Source organism: Pinus tabuliformis, chromosome 7, assembly GCF_031772625.1.
Source record: "Pinus tabuliformis cultivar Carrire ecotype Pingquan chromosome 7, CPIR1, whole genome shotgun sequence".
NCBI classification, from domain to species: domain Eukaryota; kingdom Viridiplantae; phylum Streptophyta; class Pinopsida; order Pinales; family Pinaceae; genus Pinus; species Pinus tabuliformis.
Genome location: NC_142293.1, coordinates 1570894270 through 1570916089, shown reverse-complemented (window position 1 = coordinate 1570916089; position 21820 = coordinate 1570894270). Strand labels below are relative to the sequence as shown.

Here is a 21820-nt window from a genome sequence, read left to right as displayed (position 1 = left end):
AACTATATTTTAACTTTGACTATAGATCGATAATGACAAAGAAAACATTAAAGAAACGTTAATCAATCAAATCAAATTTGGGCTAGATCAGGAGATGGAAACTTGTTCTCTGAGACATAACATTCATTGATCAATCAACAAACAGAGAAAATTTGGCAAAAACACTTTCCAAAGGTGGGAAACTGACCCTAGGAGGATCAGCGTAGCCCTGAATGGGAGACAGTGTGCTTCATAGCACTATCCCTAAGCCAGGGGTGCTCTGCAGTGCACTGTGTCCCTCACAAACCTGTGTTGGTGACAGTGAGCCATTTCAAGAGGTAATTTGACACAGTTTTGACCAAATTTTCAATGCAAAGAGTTGAATTACAATCTATGAACACAAGTAAGGTCTGCAAGGATGTCCTAGGAGGTTGATAAGCTACTAGGAAAGAGGATCTGTCCCCAACGAAATTGCCAATTTTTTTGGAGAATTTAGTATCTATGGATAAGATAAGTCGTTGTATCTAGAACAACAACTTTGAAGTGTTTTAGTCTTTTCCTATAAGAAATAGATAAGATGAGACGATTAAAAGACCTACTTGTAGTTCCAATTCTCGTCTCCCTTGTATCGATCCTGTCACTCCTTCTTGTACTTAAAACGCTTGAGAAGTACCTGTAAACACAACAAAAAACAAAGAATCGATCAAAGCAAACGATCTATTGAATATAAGTGAAAGGAATCAGATGCAATTCACACATATAAGCATGATGAAACAATACAAACATATGGGAGAAAGGTTCAAACACTTTATTGAATAGAAGAAGGAATTACAACCATTGGTGTCTGATTCAAAGCCATTCCTCCGGCTTGGATCCCATCCACATCACATCAAAAGCATGAAAAACTTGTAGCATTACAATACTTGCTCCAAAACTAAATCCCATAGTAGCATAATCTCCTTACAATTCAACATAATCCAGCTTGTGATCACTTAGATGAGTGGTCAATTTATAGGAAGATGAAGAAGGTTTTGTCATAAATGGTGGCATTGAATGGCCTTACATACTTAGAATTAGTTCCATGGAGGAAGGGATGAGAGGATAAGATGCACTTTAACTCATTCCTCATCCATTTTCGAGCTCAGAGGAGTTGATAAGTGAGGGAACCTTCTAGATGACTCCAAAAGATAAGAATATTCTCCAAACCCTATGTGAATTTCGCTCGCAGGTAGAAGGAAGCCTAAGTGCTCTGTAGAGCACCCTGGCATGGACTCAACTGCTTTGCAGCGCACCCTTACAAGGGCTTACCTGCGCTGGTCCCTCTAGAGGCTATCTTTGGATGTCTTTAAGTCATGAAATTGTCTGGGAAGGAGGCATTCAAAGGAGTGACTTGTTTAGGGAATGAAGCAACTGAAATTAGGGTTTGATGAGCCCTAAAACACTAATATGTATGATGGGATTGATGTGCCCAAATGGATTTGTAACAGTTCTCAAATCCAACGGATCTCTCGTTCGCCTGTCAATGGAATTACAACACAATTTTATCTCTTCCATACTTGTTTAAGGTGAAGTTCATAGGAACTTCGTCCCTTACACTCGCACATGCAATTTACCAATTTACAGTAAAGAATATATAGGTAAACAATACACAGACACACAAAATCCAGACTTCACCTAGATGTATAATAACATGCATAATTCAATTATAAATAGAACTCGATTACAGGCTAAGGCCTCATGTCCCGAGTCACAAATTGCCCTACGGCTACATTGCATACTCTATATCTATTTCATGCAACCAGACTCTCTTATATAGGAAATTACAAAGGGAGGAATCGTTTAAGATCCATGAGTTTCTCCCACAATTGTTCAATCAAACCCCTAAATCTCTCTATACGCATGCATGGCAGATAATTACATTTAATCAAGCCTTCCAGAGACTTATCAATTCCATCAATTTAGCTCTGTTTAAACAGATTTTTCCCCAATTTACAATGATTGTCCACATTTCCCCTTTCACAGTTTTGAATTTAAATTTTGATTAAGCGTGGTTAGATGCTCCTGCATCAGACTTCCGAGGTACAAAAATTTTATGACCTCCTGGTCATATGCCTTCTTCATCCCTTAGCAATTCTACCCACATCCTCTATGGAATTTCCTTTATGATCTTTCCGTGAGTTGCAACAAAACCTCTGCAATAACAAGTCCTCCCTACTAGATGATACCTCACCAAGCTTCTCTCCTCTGAGCTTAGTCTTTCGGCATCTCTCTGGTTCTCTCTTTTGGAACCAATTGAGCACTCCTAGCTCTAGGCTACTGCAATCTTCTCACCTTATTTTGCCGCTACCTGTATGAAAATATAAAGACCACAAACTTTCCAATCTACAACATAACTGTACCTCCTTCTTTTGCACGTAGAATATTCTTCTGCTCTGATACCACTTTGATGTAGCAAAGCTGCATATTTATAAAATTTGTGCTTGGACCTATGGGCTATTGGCCCACGTGTACATCGGAAGCATTACAATCAGCAGACTTCACAAAAAACTTGACCAATCACCGTCGACCGTGTGTCCCATAGCTGACGTAGTTATTTCAACGTTTGACTTTTGTGCGCGCCAAATCTCCACCATCGATTTGTCTCGTCCGATCCATTGATTGTTGTGTCACCCGCTCGCCAACTAGCTTGGGCGATCTCCATCGTTGATCAATCCTGTGTGATCCAACGACTATCGTGCAATCTCGCATGAATTCTTGCACGACCGATATCAGATCGAGAGTGCGCAAGAAAAGTAGTTTTCTCGTGCTACATGTCGCCTGCTAAGGTTAATCGCGTGAAATTGTAGAATACCATTTACATCTTTTAGGACATGCGAGATATTTCTTACCACCTACGAAGACCACTCTTCTATTCTGCTAACACGTGGTTCTAATCTTTGCCATTCCTCTTCCGTCGATATTATCCATCGATCTAGCTGATCTGATGGTTTCCGCTGTGCTATTCAATCGACTCTAGTTGCAATTGAAACTCTCCTCCATTGATCATTTCTCAAATCCAACGGATCTCTCGTTCACTTGTTAGTGGAATTACAACACAAATTTATCTCTGCCATACTTTTTTAAGGCGAAGTTCATAGGAACTTCGTCCCTTACACTCACACGCACAATTTACCAATTTACAATAAAGAATATATAGGTAAACAATACATAGATACACAAAATCCAGACTTCACCTAGATGTATAAGAACACACATATTTCAATTATAAATAGAACTCGATTATAGGCTAAGGCCTCACGGCTCAAGTCACAAATTTCCCTGCGACTACATTGCATACTCTATATCTCTTTCACACAACACAAACTCTCTTATATAGGAAATTACAAAGGGAGGAATCATTTAAGATCCATGAATTTCTCCCACAATCGCTCAATCAAACCCCTAAATCTCTCTATACGCATGCATGGTAAATAATTACATTTAATCAAGCTTTCCAGAGACTTATCAATTCCATCAATTTAGCTCTGTTTAAACAGAATTTGCCCCGATTTACAATGATTGTCCACGTTTCCCCTTTCACAGTTTTGAATTTAAATTTTGATTAAGTGTGGTTAGATGCTCTTGCATCATTTAAGATGTAAACCCCTCAAAATTTTTAAATCTCAAATTGCTTGCAAATAGTTCAAAATTGATTCAATCTTAATTCAAGAAGGGAAAACAACCTCTCAAATTGAAGCAATTTCCCAAAAAAAAATTGATTTTCTAGGAAAAGGAAGACGACTCCCAAAAATTAATTTGCTCAGCTAGAAACCCTAGTCATCTAATTCTTCAAGAGAAAAATCTACAAGAAAACTTTATGAGGGTTGTGTTCAACGAACAGAGGTTTGGAGGGCTTTCAAAAAGGTAATTCAATTTATCCATTAGCCTCCAAAATGACCCCTTCAAAATCACTTTGAAATCTTTAAATCCACAAATCTCCTTAAAGATCTGCATAGATCACTAGAGAGAAGCTTAGATATGCAACATAAGAATTAAGTATGTACAAAAAAAATGAGCTTTATACACAATAAGGGTTAGTAAAAATTCACAAATTAATTTACCCAAAGAGTGTGAGTACAACTCTGCTCTTGGGTATTAAAATAAAAGCTTTAAATAGCGATATTTGTTCAGTAATAACACAATAGTTGAGACAAATAGATGAGACAAATATTTTTTTCACAAGAAATGGCCAAGAAACCATTGCAAAATTTGTTAGATAAGTCTTTGATAGCAACCAAAGTAGGCTCTTCACTTCTATGTCTTGAAGTTGGTTAGTCCAACCAAAGACGTCCCCTAATGCCCAAGATCTGAATAATAGAATGATCTCTACACACTTGAGATAAAATTGTTAGATAACAAGGAATTAGATAACACAATGAAACAAAATATCTAGAGATACATACTAGATTAATTAATTTAAAAATTGCTTCTCTAAACTCAAAGACTAATGCAAGATACCTGTCCAAATAGTAAATCCACAAACTGGCTAGTGAAATAGCAATAATTTAAATTTAAAACCAGTAAAGCATTAAGAAAAAAAATCATAAAGAATTTACCATAGAAGATACAAGAGGAACACCAACATGAACTAACCCACAAAAACTAATTTCTAATACAATATTGTAGCAAATCTTCAATAGCCAAGAGCTCGATTTATGATTGTGTTATAATGGGGATTTTTGAGCTCAATTTATAGAAAAAATGAGAGATTAGATATCTTTCCAAGTGAAAATGAATAGGCCCAACGAATTGTACAAATCTATCTTGATCCCAGAAGAAAACGACTAGTTGAAGGCTTGATCCATGCCTAATGAATCTCATCCCTTGATTGTCTGCGCTGATCTTGAGAATGGAGTTCAATTTCCCTTGAAGATGGTGTTCAATTGACCAAAAATTTGATCTCGGTCCAAAAAATTTTGTTTCTAAATTTTCTCCTCGAAAATTTCTCATTCAACTTAACCAACTTCTACCATCTCATTAAAAAAATGATTTTTCTTGGAAATTAATTCAGCAAATTTCTTGTGGGACTTTTCCTTGCTTGATTTGTGGAGATTCCATAGATTTTTACTTGATTCCTTTCTCAGGAAAGTCCTCTTCCATTTTTTTTTTTCACTTGCAGACAATTTTATTTTTCTCAACAATTTCCGGCTAATTATTTTTCCATTTTTTGTTGGAAAATAAAAAGTATGACTCTAGAGGGGTTTAAACATATTTTTCCACACTCAAAATGTGTCTAGATAGAATTTGAGGTGTTGAGGTATAATTTTAAGTACCCATACCCCCTACAACTTCTACAGATATCACTTTTTTGCATCTTTACATCAAACATTACAGAAAAAATCCATTCATAAGAGGAATTTTAACAATTAAAATTTGACCTCTAGACATAACCAAATTGTGTGAAACTTTATAGATCTAGTATGACATTTTACATTGAATCTATGCACTACGACTCACCTAAGAGTTTACCATCAAGTCTCACTCTAGCTTTGGGGGATGTGTGGGAGAAAAACTTAACCAATTATTTAGTGTTAAGAAACACACATAATTAGCTAAGGAAAGAAACTCCCTAGAGTGAAAACTCTCTAGCAAAAAATCTTAAGCTACCTAGATGTGTTACATGGCTTTATATTCATAATACTAAGATAATTTTTTACATCATCCTTAGAGGGAAGCAAAATTTGGCTTACAACATGATGACCAAACGCTGCATAAAAATAATGAAGTTTGAAAATTTTCACTGATCTAAAAATGATGGAAAACTCTGAAATGTACTCTGCTCATGGGGCATTTGACACTTGATTGGTCAACACGTGAAATCCACTTATATTCTTTAAAAACATCTACATGTGGATCTAGGAGGGATTTTATAGCTTAGGAATATTGATGACATTATCTACTTTCACTTTTCAAATCACAAAGCACCATATACTTATACAAATTAACCTGATTAATAATGGTTCTTCCTGAAAGTTCCAGTTTAGTAGACAAATCTAAACTAACCAAAGAAGTGAATTTCAATATGGTGTCATCCTTTTTTATATATCATATTGATCTTTTCTAAACCATAATAAAATTTGTTCTTAGAATAAAAGTAAGACTACCAAGGAGTATGTCATAATAATCAGTTGGTGTGGGGTCACAATCCACACAATCCATTGGTGACTCGATAACAAAAGTAACTAAACATTTGAGTCACGCAAAGGTAGAGTGTCTTTATTTTTTGAACCATACAATACCATAAGGATATGGATGTTCCAAAGTAGGGAATTGAATTTTTTTCAACTAGACGATGAGAGAAAAGGTTCTTTTGAATATCATTGTCTATAAACAAACCTAGAGTTGCTTACATCCTCGCAATTCAATTCTTATTTTATGTTTTATGGTTAGGTTAGGGTTTATACCAGCTTCACATAAGTTTTTCAGCCTTAAGTAAGCTAGTTGCCTTGGTAACTATGCATCTATTTGACCTAAAACTACTCTTGTCATAGTAGTCTCCGTAATATAACATTCAAACAAGGCACACCATTTGACATCTACTGTGAGTGGCTAATCATACAAATATGGAGATGCTACAAAAAAGCGATGATACTTTGTCAATACTAGGATAAAGAGGAAATCACATTACTTAATAAGATGTATTTTCCATATTTAATTAACTAAGTCCTAGGTGTACACAGGGTGGATAGTTTGGTCAACATCCCAAACTTTCCTACAAACACAAATGGAAAATCATCCACACAAATCTCTCTGTCAAATATTGATAAATGCATAAAACTCTTTGTCAATAGTGTTGTGATTTAGTCTATATAGTGACACAATTCTATGAACAATAAGCTATAAGATGCCTTCCCTGCATACGATATGCACCTATTGTATAATGTGAAGTTTTTGTCTCTACATAAAAAAAAAAATTACAAGTAGAGAACAACCATAATTGGCACTATAGAGCATCTGACTTCTAAAATATAGTTTCATATCATGGTTCCCATGTGAATTTATTCTTCTTAGTAAGTTGATGTAGAGGGCAAGGTATATGAGAGAAATGGTACATTAACTTCCTATAGAAAATTTTACTACCCAGGAAGTTCTTCAACTATTTAAATGTAGTAGGACATGGCCAATCATTGAGCACCTTAATTTTACCTAGATTTGCATGAACTCCATTCTCATTTATGATGAAGCCTACATACTTTACAAGGTTTGGTCAAAGAATAATTCCTTCATCTTAGCTTACAACGTCTTTTAACAAAGAAAAATCCAACATTACCTGTACATGTCGCATATGGTCTTCCCAAGTTTTGTTTTAAATCAAAATGTCAACTAGATAGATTTCCACAAAGTACCCAAATGAGTCCTAAAAACATCAATGATAATGCTCTGGAAAGTAGCATAAGTGTTGGTAAGCCAAAAGACATCACCAACCACTTAAAAATCCCAACTTAGGTTTGAAAGTAGTCTTCCAGGTGTCTTGAGGTCCAACATGAATCCAAAGATAGCCCAATGCCAAGTCAATCTTTATAATGAAACAAGTCCCCCAACTTTGATCTAGTAGATTTTGATCATGCAAAGAGAAAAATAGTTATTCACAATTACTATATTCAGTGCCATGTAGTCTATAAAAAACCACCATTCACCCTATTTGTTCTCGGGTATAATAAACATAGGAGAACCATGAGGGGAAGAGTTGGGGAAAATATTACCTTCTTCAAGTAACTTCTTAATCTTCTTTTCAATTTTTTCACTACCAATGACAATAGCATTATAAGGAAGTTGATTGGGTAGATCATGGAACAAAATAGGATGATGAAATGCCCGCATGCGTAGAATCCCCTTAGATTCTTCAAAAAAATCTACACGTGGATCTAGAAGGGATTTTGTAGCAATAAAAATATTGATGACATTGTCTTCTTTCACTTTTCAATTATACAAATTAACCTAATTAACAATGATTCTTCTTGAAAGTTCCAATTTAGTAGAAGAATTTGAACTAATCAAAGAAGTCAATTTCCATATGTTGTCATATATATTTATATATCTTATTAATCTTTTGAAAACCATAATAAAATGTGTTCTTAGAATACTTGTAAGATTACCAAGGAGTAAGTCACAATAATTAGTCAGTGTGGAGTCACAATCCACACAATCCATTAATGAATCGACAACAAAAGTAACAAAACATTTGAGTCACACAAAGGTAGAGTGTCTTGCTTCTTTGAACCATGTAATACCATAAGGATTTGGATGTTCCAAAGTAGGGCATTAAATTTTTTTCAACTAGAGGATGAGAAAAACAGTTCTTTTGATTTTCATTGTCTATAACCATCCTAAGCAACAAGGAACAAACCATTGTCTTCTCAAAACAATATTAATGTATTGTATGTAGTAGACATCCATCATTCCCTTGCATCTAGGTTGAACTGGTTATATTACTAGTTCAAAGCTTAAGAAATCACAATTTTCTAAAAGTTGATATGTTTTATAAACCATCAATGGCCCATTGGTGGAAATTAAGTACTACAATGTCAAATGGGGAAATTGGCTAGAAGCCTTTATGTCGTAAGAAGTAAATGGCTCATTCTGAGCACATCAATCTTTCCATTAGGTAAGAATTTGAATCTTGTAAATACATGCCTTTTATGCAAACTCTTAAATTTGTGTATATATGCTTTTGGGGAGGCATAAGGGTTGCATGAGTAACAGTAAAATTACAACTAGGGAGAAGAAAGTACCCTAAAAAATTTCATGTTTTCTTATCTTTAAGGGAGACTTGGAAATTCTAAAGATAGGCATCACGTGTTTGTGGGCTTTCAATGTAGAGTGACCAGCAAGCTACTGCAACTTCTGAAGTAGAGATGGCTATAAGTCGCCCTAACCATATAAATTAGAACTCTCTAAGTTGATTTGTAATGAGTCAATATTCATTCCCTAACAGTGAGAGATTCAGTTTGGGAACAAATGAAATACATAAAGGTTACATCCCCTAATGGTAGACTAAGACTGCAAAAAAAAACAATTTCTATATAGTGGGTTTTCATTGTCTTGGATTCTCCTGATATAGGAATGAGTCCTTAACATTGGTTTCAAAGCTTAGGTCAATGCTTCTCTAAAGAAAATTATGCATCATTCTATCAATGATGGAAAATCTACAATGAATTAGAATGCTCATCAAAGTAAGAAAATCCCAAGGATGTCCTACAAAAGTACTCTAACTTCTAAATCAGAGCATCACACACTTATAAAGAAAAATGCATGCAAAGGGCCAGGAAACACAAGTAAATTGGGGGAAGGAGCTTGGAGACACTAAGGATAGACACTGTGTGCACGTGGAGTTATGATGTAGTGAGTATAGTCATCATGTAAATTATAAGCTACTACTAGCTATGTAGTGGCAATGACTGTAGTTCGTAACTGACACTGATATATTATGCAAATTTTTGTGATGGTGATGATTCATTTCATAACGTTGTATCTTAATGGGCACATATGGTGTGATAATACACTATGCTCCCCTATAATGTGATGCACTATAGAATGGAATTCTCCAAGTGAGGGAACTTGTACCTAATACAAAGAACCTAGTAGAAACCATAGAATAATACATGATTAATTGCTAAATTGAGGTTAGAAATAGTCGTTGTAATACATTGAATTCTTAGAGAAAGATTAGATATTCCTCTCCTATCCTTAAACTATATATTTCTCAAGCTAGCTACTAGTGATAGTCCAACACAAATAGGAAGCTGAAAATTTCACGTTCACAAACCACACATTGTTATTGATGTATTGTTCTTAAGCATTTGGCCAATGCACTTTGGGAATACTTGGATGTAGGTGAATATAATGTTCATCACCAATGCTTATGGCACAAATATTAATGATACGGTGTAAGGCTCTACTTTTAAATAAGAATTATTCAGTTTACTAGCTTATAGTTCTCTATGGGATTTGGTGCTAGACAACAATGAAATAAGAATCAAAGGATACGGGTATCCTCAGGGTTCACTATTAAGAATGAATGATTCGATTTGTTGGACTTCCTTACATCTTAAGGGATATATATATATCAATTAAACCAATTCAATCTCTATAGATAATGAATATATCAAAATATGAAGACAAGAAAACCAATAAATGAGTATGGCCTCTAGTATTTTCCATGATTCATGGCATGTATGCCATCACAGGTTGTGAGTAGCCCACCTTACAGAGCTCTAAGGAGTTGAGATTCATTTTTTTAATCTTTAACTCCATCTTAATATGGATAGATCCATGCACCATTCTTACTTCAACACATGATATTTAAAATACTCACATCAACACAAGTCACTCTTCTACAAATAATTTAACTCGTTTTTCTATATTTGACAAATAACCCATCATGGCTAAAATGTGCAGAAAACCTTCCAGTCCAGATAGTACATATATATGCGACTCATTACTTATTAGAATATAAAAATGGAATATAGTTTTCATTTTCTATACATATAATTCAATTTATAAATATACACAACATGTTTGGGACCTTCCATTAACATTGATCAACAACCCTATTTTAAATAGGTATGAATAATTGAGTAAGCTAACGTGAGAGGAACACTTATCTCAATGAAAATAACCATTGAATTAGGGACGATGGTTCTCCTCCCAACCATAGACAACTACAACGAGTTTCCTTATGCAATGGTCACCCCCGAGCCATATTCGAGGGCTGGAGATCAGGACCGCTCCCGCGGTAAAATGATGCTTCCAGTTGGACTAGAAATCCCAAAAATGATGCCTAACAACTAGGGTTCCTCTGCGCTGCCTCCAAGTGGGTACAAGAATCAATATTCACTTGAATCCCCAAGTGATGCCAACTTAACCTCTAGAATAACATCCCTCCTCCTCCCATAAATCGAGCTCTCCACTTAGTAAACTATCCATTCTTCAAACTCAACCTCCTGGTAGTTAGTGTCTAATCTGGCCCAAATCTTGTAAGCCAATCGAATTGATCCACCTAGTTCCTTGTTTCCATTTTTTTTTGTTAGCCTTGTAATCTCTTGCTTTCCAAACAGCTGAATGCCACGTAGTTCCTAGCGCCTTCCCTGCCATCTATCCCAAACAACATATCCTTCATAGCCCTGGAAATAGTGTCCCTTTGACTCAACCCATGTTTAGTTTTTTTAATTTACAATAAGAAGGAAAATGTAATTCGGGTTATTACAAAATCCCTATTAAAAATTTGTGTATCCAAAATGCCCCAACCTCCTTCCTCCATCGTACGAGCTATTATTGACATATGAACTAGGTGAAATTCCCTCATTTTAATGTGAGAAACCCACAAAAATTTGGTGATGATGGCATCTATGTTATGTATAATCTCCATAGGAAGCATAAATAAATGCATCAGAGAATTCATCAGAGTCTTCATGAAAGTACTTATACATGCATTGCATACATCGTTAACATTTGTTAAAGAAAATTGCATAACATTCCATCAATATTCCATAAAACACATGACTCATCAACAACATATAGCATTAACAGAAATAAACAGAAATATAAAATAATTCTTCGGAAACTATCTTTATTGATCTTCAATGCAAGGTTATAGACTCAAAACTACCCTACGCGCACAGCTGCAGGGATCCACGCACTTAGCTGCGGACTCTACCCAGGCCTCTGCACACTCAGCTACAGAGCCTTTCTTCTCCTATCTTGCCCACTTCTTTTCACTATCACTTTTTCATACTTCTTCCTCTTAATATTGCCTTAGAATCTCTAAGACACACCTATTTATAGCCTTTCTCATACAATGTCATGGTCCGCGGACCATGGGTAAATCTCAAAACTGACTCAAACTTTACATAAAACAAGGGGGTAAGCCCCTTTGACTCCTATTCATTTACGTGCTCCGCATCCACAAATCGTAGAGAATTTACATTATTTACACAAATTGTACCAAAACTTGGGTTATCTTAACCCCAACACTGACCGGGGGGACCCCATCCCAACAATACTTGTCAAACTCATATGTATTTTCCATACCATCATAAAGAACCTTCCTTTCAAGCAACCTTGATTTTCTTCGTAATACATGACATGTGTCCATCTCCACCACATCAATTAATACTTGGTCACTAAAATTTCTAATATAGAAACTCAACCAACATTGTTATGTCATAGTAATTTGTTGACCCTTCTGTAACCATGAAAATTGATATGGAATTAGATGAGGGATGCAATTTGATTTTAGCTTATCGATGACCTTTGTGGACACCACATTTTTTGTACTCCCGACCTATATGATAAAATTGTAGCATTTATTATAAACCTTGCGTTTAGTTTTAAAAACTCTTGCTTTATCCAAGTTCATTCTCAGTCTTCTTTTTAGGCTTGAGCAACACCCTTCTAAACATAAGGTTTTCACCCTCTTCTTGTTGTAGTACTACAACATTTCCTCCCATATCTTAGGTCTCACCTACCTAAATGACATGAATCTCGACCTCATTCCTTCTTCTTAGCATATGCATCTTTGGAAATTTAGATGCCTTGTGCCCTTCTACTCCACATCTATAACAAGTAATGGCATACTTACCCTTGCCTCTTTCAAACCCTTTACATTTACCAACATGGTTTTCTTTCTTGGAAATTTGACTAATATACACTTCAGGTTCGTTGGCTTTACTAGAATGTCCTCTTGCAACCCTCACTCTTCCTTTGCCTTTAAGATTATTTCCTCTGCAATTCCACTGCGACTTCCTATTCAATTTTTCCTCTACCTTTAAAGAAATTTGATATGCTTAATCAATGTTTTAGAAATAATGGGTACTTATCTCATTTGGAATATAGAACTTCATTACATTCACATACTTTCCTACACTTTGATACTCCAACTCTTTTAAGTCGTAATTTTAGTGATAGTTTGAGGAATTCTTTTATATACTCTGAGACACAGGTCTCCTTTTGTTTCAAATATTTTGCTTGTTTGTATAAACTTTGTTGATAATAATTAGGAGAGAACTTCTCCTTCTTATTACTCACCATTTGTTTCCAAGTTTTTATCTTCTCCTATTACTTATAAACTATCTTTCTACACAACATCCCACTAGAGTGCAACATGCCCTTTCAACTTCATTACTAAAAAATAGACTCTATTGGGCTCTTGGATATTCTCATACTCATGGTATCACTTGAGTTCTCCTATATGAAAGTCTATGTTTTCATATTGTCATCGTATCAAAAAGTTTTCACCCTTGCATTAAGTCTATCCTTCATAAATAAGATCAAATGATTGATTAAGTCACTTTCATCAACATTTTGTTAGTCCTCCATCTCATCCTTTAATTCTATGTCTAATATAGCTCCAACATCTCCAATTTGTTTATTCTCTAGTTCTTCAATTTACCTTCTCAATTCCTCCAATTCATTGTTCCTAACATCTTCCCAACCTAATTCTCTTTGCAACAACACCCTTAAGAGTTTTCTTAAATCCTCAACCAAAATACCATTCACAAGCCTTTCTCTCAACATTACCTGCCAACACTTATATTTAAATAGACCTTTGTTTGGTACCTAGTCTCTACCAAAGTGCTATCTAAAATCTACCCAAAAACCTATTATATTAAGGATACAATACACCTTAAAAATCGATACAATACACCTTAAAAATCCTAATATAAGAATATTTTAACTTCTTGTCATCCAAATATTATTTTCTTATATAAAATAAACACGTGCATGCCACATCTTATACCCATCTACCATAACAAACAATTAATCATGACCTCTGCCAAACAAACAAATTTCTAACAACCTCCATGAAAATGCTTTCCTGGAACCCACCCAAAATTTTGATTACATAGTTTGATGGGATTGCAGAGGACACATCCAAGAAAATTTTACTTACCCACTCTTACATTGGTTGGCCAATACACATAAAGTCATGACTTTGCTATCATGGCGAAAGTTACAAGCATTCTAAAGTTTTCTGGTCTTATCAAATTGAAAACTTTTTTGTACTACAAAACATTAAATAACATTTAGCCTTTTGCTTATTGACCATCCAAGCACATGTACGTCACTCCGTTAACCTGGACGGCTCTCAGAACTAATCACGGTCGATGGTTGTTGGCCATGTCCAACCAGGGTTAAGCGAACCGACGATGTCCTCACTCTGCGGTGCGCATGTGGTGGAAATTGGAATCTTTTGTTTTTGCTGAGGCGAATATTCCAGAGTGGACAACGCCTATTTCCTTCAATTAAATCTGCTTGATAATTATTATTTTAAAAACCTTTCCAAATAAACAGAGTCCAATATGCGTTTGAACTCTTTCTCCAATTTGTTATTTCACTACGAGGGCCCCAAGCGATGGAAATTCCAGAACGGTTGATAGATCCTTTCGATCATCCACAAGATTTGAAGGGCATGGGGAATTGTTGACCATCCATCTGGACATAATTTCCACGAAAAAGACTTTCACAATGTCTTTACACTGCGCAGCGTTAGATGTACGAAATTATTGGCCTTGTCATTTCATGATTGTGGACGGAGATTTGGTAAATTCTTCATCTGAGACGCTCCAATGGTTACATCGTTCAGTGACATGACCTTTCCTATAAGATCATGGAACTCCTAATGAAAGCCGACGAAGCCCAAAGAACAGAGCGTGTCGTTCCAAACATTCTTCATCATCACATTATTTGAGAATTAGAGGCGGATTGCAGGGGCTTTCTCTAACGCTGTGCAAGTATGAGCTCAAATTACAGTCAGAAAAACCAGATGACTCCTCCTCCTCCTCAAGGTTTTTGCCATCTCTTATACACCATTTGCCTCACTGGTTTTATCGATTTCTTGGACTGCACTTATTTGATATCATAGAAATGTTTTGTTTATTTTGCAATACGAGATAGTTGATAGTTGGCAATAAATGGCTGTTTTGATTTTGGAAATGTTATGAAATATGTTATATTCTGCCTGGAGTTAGATGGGTATCAGATAATTTAATAGATCTATGTGAATAGATGGGTATTCATTAATTTTTCAAAAGTGTTGTGATATGGAGAAGTATTGACAGGGAATCGATTTTGTGTTATTGTGAACAGGGTATCCACCAGAAGGGCATCCTCAGGCATACCCCCCTCCTCCTCCTCCTGGGTATCCTCAACATGTTTATCCTCCCCCTCAGAATTATGCTCCTGCTCAGACACAGCAGAGAGGAGATGGCTTCTGGGAAGGATGGTGAGTTAACAAATTTCTGTATTGAATGAATATGGATGGAATTCTGGACTTGAATTATCTATAGTTCAGAAGGTTTGCGTGATTAGAAAAATTGCGTTCTCATGTTACAGACCTGGAACTGGGTACTCATATTTTTATTTTACAAATGCTGATAAAGAGGGCTTTCGTCGTTGTTTTCTATTTTGCAGTTGCGAGACCCTCTGCTGCAGCTGTCTGTCGGGATCCACCAAGATTTGAGATGGTTGAAGATTATTAAGGCTCCCAGGCTATTACAGTATCACCATGATTATATATAAATATTTAAACAAGGATTGAATGTAACGATGCACCATATCCATTTTATTATTTGTGTCTTATTTATTGGTTTCGCCTGCCTTCTCACTGGAATATTCGTTTGTATTTTCTGCTTGTTGCCCATGGCCTTATCTGCACTTACAAACTAGCATTTGCATCTTATGTTGCAAAGGAAACGCCATAAGGCATAGAGTGGTGAAGAATAGCATAGAGTGGTGAAGAATAGGGACATGTATAGAGTGGGGAAGAATAGCATAGAGTGGGGAATAATAGGGACATGGGAATGGACATTGTTGAAAGCAAGGGTGGATGATAATGAGTTACAATTGCAATAGTTAGTTATGTGTATTCTGGAAATGGATATTTTGTAAATAATAATTGTTTGTGAAAGAATAGCGACATGTGAATGGACATTGTTGAAAGAAAGGGTGGATGATAATGAGTTAGAGTTGAAAGTATTAGTTATGTGTATTTTGAATATGGATATTTTGTAAATAATAGTAGTGTGTGGAAAAATAGCAACATGTGAATGGACATTGTTGAAAGCTAGGGTGGATGATAATGAGTTATCCCTGAAATGATTAGTTATGTGTACCAAATATGGCTATTTGGTAAATAATAGTAATGTCATGTAAAGGTTATCCATTATCCATGTAGTTATTTTTGTTTATGTGAACATGTTTTTGTACATTATTTTAAAGGTTTTTTTTTTTTTGCCCGACAAGATTTAATTTTTCCATATCCTACCTATTTATGGTGTTATTAGAAAATACTATTATATTGTAATGGAAGAGGTGAAAGAAACGATACGACATTGTGAACAACATCATGGTCGTCGTTCCATATTTGAAAATGCATGAAAAATTGTTGGAGCCATCATGATTAAAATGTTATAGAATGTTAAGGTTTAGGGGTTTAAAATGTTACAAAACACTTGCTAAATTGTAATAAAATGCTTAGGGTTTAGGGTTTATAATAATCTAGTAAATTCTTTAAATAAACACTTCCAAAAAAGGTTACAAACGCTTGTTAAAATGTTATAAAATACTTAGGGTTAAAATGACGCAAGCATAAAAGTTCAATGCAGTACTGCAAGCCTCCTGGTCTGGTTGAACTCATTCTGTCAATTTGTGATTCTTATATAACATATAGTCTTTAAGGAAGCAACCAAGAAAACTTTAGTACAGTCCCATAAGCCTCCTGCTTTAGTTGACATTCCATTCATTTACATTCCAAGGAAAATTGTAAAGTTATAACTAAAATTGTAAGTTGGTTTGGATGGCCTAAGACCCGACATATCAAATCAGCAAAGGTAATTACTAAAATTCAGGTTATAAAGTCCCAAAGCCGTTGGCATTGCTCCACTATGAAAATTATTGATCTTAGTGAAACCGCATATTTATGATACAAAGAAAGTGTAGATACAATATGATCTTTGGATGATAAGCCTTCACCTAAAGGCTAAAGTGTCAACACATCCTTAGCCTCAGATATCTCTAAATAGAATGGACACAATAAGCTTTAGAACATGACATTCACTAAACTCGTACTTTGAAACCAATTTCAAAGTATTCTCAGTTATTAACTTGCATATCTACAAGCATACAGTGCAACAGGGTAAGTATAAACAGGGCAGGCCACAACAGAAAAGGTTTGAAGCTGATGCAGCTTCTCCTGGTTACAGAGCCTCTCTTCACTTTGTCCGTTGTATGATAAGTACATCTAGAAAAGCTGGAAGTCGAATAGTTCTGCTGGCACATCCTGGCACCCCAAGATGATGCTTGACCCGCATCTCTAACATTAGCTCTCTGCTTTAAATTGTATAGCTGGTCTTCCCATCTTGATCTCCATTCTTCTTTTGCAAGTTCCTTCCAGAGGACAAGTAAAATAGTCAAAACAAAATAGCAAGCATTGTATGTGTCAGCCACACATTTATCATGCTAAAGCAACCCCTGGTTAGCACATTATACGAGTCATGGATCACAACACAATACCAAACGACACCCACGTCATGACATGCATAAAAAAGAGGTGAATGAAGTTTTCCAGTCATTGTTTATAATACAAACCTAACATAAGATAGTTCCAGATTTTGAGATCCAAAGATACACAAATTCAACATCAAACTAAGCCTCACCAGACAAATATTTCAAATGAAATCCAACATACCATTACATTTCCTCGAAGAGCTATTTAATCATAATCCACATACGAAACCATTAACAACTCACAACCAGTGCAACATAAATGTCTGCCAAATCATGGAAATACATGTAAACAAAGAAAACTACTATGCTAGGCATACTAAGCAACCTGGAGTGCTTTGATTTTTGTTCACCTTAAAACTGTTAGCAGTTTGACGAAGTGTATTCAAAACAATAGAATGAAGATGTTTGGACAATACAAATTGTGTCTATTTCCATACAGATCAAACTCTATGAAATTGACACAAGCAGTCACAAATGCTTTGCTAAACAGAATGCAGTCTTCACCAATTAAAAACCAATGTAGCTATAGACCCCAAAATTGGCTCCCCTGAAATAGAGATTTCCACTAAAGATCATTATGAAGGGCTGCAGGCCCACAAAAAAACCATCTACAACACTAATATGATTTCACTTACTGACAATCCAAGCCTGATATAATTACAAACTAAGAATTTGTTATCATATTAAAACCTATCACACATGTGAGATCTATAGTTCCTTGAATTCAAATGATCAAGCACGCTCACCATCTTCAGTGTACAAGGGCCTCTTCCTATATGTCGGATGATAAGGAAAAACAAGGCAATATCAAAATTGTTGTTTCTTCGTGGAATAAATTTCCCAATTGGAAAATGTCGATCAACTCTAGGAAAATCAATCTATTTTTCACCCACTGCCATATGGAATCAATAATCAAATCCCCCATCTTTTCAACCTTCTCTATGAAATTAGATGCATCTTGAAAAATATAGCTAATATTTGCATCATCAACATTATACATCCCAATTTTTTTATACTAAAAAAGGTCTCGATATTGTGCTTCTGATTGACTAAATTGATTAGCACAAAAGCATAGAACATGAGTGACATCCAGAAACTGTAATGTAGTTATAGACCTTGAAGCCAAAGATCCACCAATAAAAAATATTCTGTAACATGTGATGGCCGCTCTGAGTCGACAGCCTAAGAGAGCAAAGCCATCTTTTCCAAAATGTGTTCACTATCAAGCTTTGAAATCTTGTTCAAATATTTCAATTTAACTGTCAGGGATATACTGTGACATGAATCACTATTTCCTTTTGGATATTTTCCATGATAGTTGTCCTGGAAAAATGGTGACATTTCTAAGTTATCCTTATAAGGTGATTTTGAGAATGGATACTGAGAAAGTCCTGTAAACCTATACCACTAGTATATGCAAGATCTTGTGGTTTTGTGTTTTCCCCATTTTCAAGCATTCTTTACCTACAACATTTAACTGGAAAGAAAATAATTGAAATGATGAGTGCAAGTGACCTAATTTAGTGGCCCTGGAATCTTCTTTCTCGTCATCCCCTGGAAGATATGTTCTTAGAAATTTATTTATCAAAACATCCAATTTATGGTGAAGTTCGAATATGAATGGTTGCAACTTCATCATTTCTCTTGATCCTCCACGAAAGCTAACTTGAACTCATGCACAAATTTGTTTTGGTCAATATCTCCATAGATAAATTGATCCATTGATCCAATTGTTGTTTATAAAATGTAACAACCAAGCTTTTCCCCTGATATCTCATGTAACGAATTTGAAGCAATTTCTGGACTATTTAGAAAAAGTTCGACTAGTCTTGGATGCTGTGAAATATCAAACGATATTTTTCTAGTGGAAGGATGTCCTGGAACCCCTGATTAAATTGCCACAATATGAAAATCACTATCATGTGTATTTTTGTCTTCAATGGTAAGGAAAATTCCTTCAAAAGTAGTCTCAGTCGCATTGTAGAATGCATCCACACGAACCTTATCATATCATGCCTTTAAAGCATTGATCCATCTCCAGTCTGAAATACAATTGATATTCCAAGGACAAAAATTCCAAAGCATTTACCATAGAATATTAACTTTGGTTCCTTGTGTTCCAAACTTTTATTTGAATTTATTTAAGGATTTTTCCTTTCTTGAATCATGGAGTCTCTCTCCATGTCCTTTTGGATGCCCATTCACGATAATATCAATTGACTCATCTTGAGGTGAACCAAACTCGCCACAGGAGATAGCCTGAAGATTTGTTGCATTTGATCCATTAATTACTGTCTCTTGGGTAGAATGAAGGTATTTTCCAGTAATTTCATGTTAACTGCTGCCTAATAGCCCCGTACGTTTTCTTTAAAGTAAAAGAAAAAATGAAGTCCCGTCAATGACAAAAAGTCAACAACAGTCTTTTGTAACATAGTGTGACATGCTGCTAGATGATGCTTAACAATATCAATTCCAATCAGTGTCCCAGACCTCCTCAAAATTTCAGCGAGCATACAGATTTCAACACCCGTGCCATCAAATCTAGGAAGTTCCCTATCTGTGATTTCATTAGGTCCCATGAATAACCTGACAAAATCGTGACAGTGTGTCCCTCAAAGAGGTATTCCAAATCATTTCCCAACATCAACATTGTTGATTGCATCAAATCCTTCTAGGTAACAATATTTTGATGCATTGATCACTCCAACAGGGCCTTGAACATGGTGGAGTCCAGAAAAAAAGCTTAGAATTCCGAAGCAACACACCTATGCCTTACGGCATATGTAGAAACCAATGATGCATAATTGATCAAATTCACAAATGGTGTTTCCAATAATTGTAAAACTGCAATTGAGCCATCGACTCTCCGAAGGGGTATCTTAGGAAAAACAATGGAACTCTATAGTATTGCATATATCTCAATGTCTAAACAATTAGGTTCTCATGGATAACTAAAGAATTTGTCCTCACATGTGGGAAAGAATGTGCGTAGGAGATCAATTTCCTCCTCTTTAAATTTGAAAATTGCAACGAGACGTATATGCTCTTCTAATCCAACAAAGACAATGTTCCTCCTCTTTAAATTTGAAAATTGCAACAAGACGTATATGCTCTTCTAATCCAACAAAGACAGTGTACTCCCCACCTAGGCGCACTCCATTGGGGTGGGCTTTGAATATCTAGTCGAAAGCCTGACAAATCTCTAGTTGTCTTCCAACATATATAACAATCAGCTTTCTGAGGTGACTTGATTCTGGTATGATTTCAACAATTGTTTTGTTGATAAGTGACTGAAGGCGTGGGATGCATGACTTAATTACAGTTTCAAGATGCTTCCATTTCAAGTCATTTTGAAAAACAACCTTGTTGATAGTGTGTAATATGTTGCAATTGATTATATCCCATAGTTCGACAATATGTCCAACTGGAGCAAGATGTAGAGTGTTTTTATTCTTCTACCATAAGCTCTTTGGAAAGATGTCTCATGGTGGAAAAGAGAACCCATTTACCCACTTCTTCACCATCCTCTTCACTGGTAATCTTTGTTATGTCAAATAATTCTTCCAAAATCTCACAGATATTTCCAACACTTTTGTCATGTTTTAGATCAATTGCACCTTGGTCTATTCTTTTTTCACTCGTATATTTTCTTCTTATACTCAACTTGATTGTAGGAAATGGTGTTCATGCATCTGTAGAGACACTTTGTAGAGAATCAGACACAAGCCCTGCATGATTGTTTTTCAAAGCAATGCTAACATGTTCATTTTGCTGACTAATTTCTTTTTTCCATAACTTACTCATTGGATGGAATGGATTAGAACATTAATCAAGTCTTTTTAGAGATTATCCTTCTCACTCATCTACAAGGAGAAAAAGTGTGTGGAAAATCTCCTATCTAAGGATGGACGTTGTGGATTATTGCGTATGATTAATTACTCTGCTTTTGATAATGAAACATTTCAAAGATCAGAAGTATAAAAATCTAAAGGATCTTCGTAGACAATTTCTATAAACAACTGTTTGATATTGTTGATACTTAAAAAGATTATTTTCTCTTTTTGTGAAGAAAACTTTTAGATATTTTAAATAGGATCAACCAAGGTAAGATAGATTAGGAAGATCGATAAAGATGGAAAGGTAGATCTTTTGAATTTATATATTATTTATATGTAATGATGAAATAAGATATAATTTTGAGGGGCATAATAAAGGGATCAAAGATGTATGGGGATGACATAAAAAATATTGAATATGTAACTAATTTTTGATAATGAAAATATGTGGGTTTTTTCTT

The 21820-nt window shown here is 35.3% G+C and overlaps 1 protein-coding gene across 1 annotated transcript; it reads left to right on the top strand.

Moving 5' to 3' along the window:
• Positions 1-14582: 14582 nt before the first annotated feature.
• Positions 14583-15764, top strand: LOC149254064 (uncharacterized). The gene is made up of 2 exons (XM_089456982.1): positions 14583-14804; positions 15106-15764. Exons 1-2 carry the CDS (start codon positions 14753-14755, stop codon positions 15243-15245), a joined length of 192 nt encoding a protein of 63 aa, XP_089313108.1. The 5' UTR covers positions 14583-14752; the 3' UTR covers positions 15246-15764.
• The last annotated feature ends 6056 nt before the right edge of the window (positions 15765-21820 follow it).

What these genes read in the sequence shown, in the direction of transcription:
- LOC149254064 (XM_089456982.1), top strand. Translation starts at nt 14,753, where the DNA reads ATGAGCTCAAATTACAGTCAGAAAAACCAGATGACTCCTCCTCCTCCT. An exon ending in GACTCCTCCTCCTCCTCAAG is followed by an intron (nt 14,805 to 15,105) that starts GTTTTTGCCATC and finishes TATTGTGAACAG; the next exon opens with GGTATCCACCAGAAGGGCAT.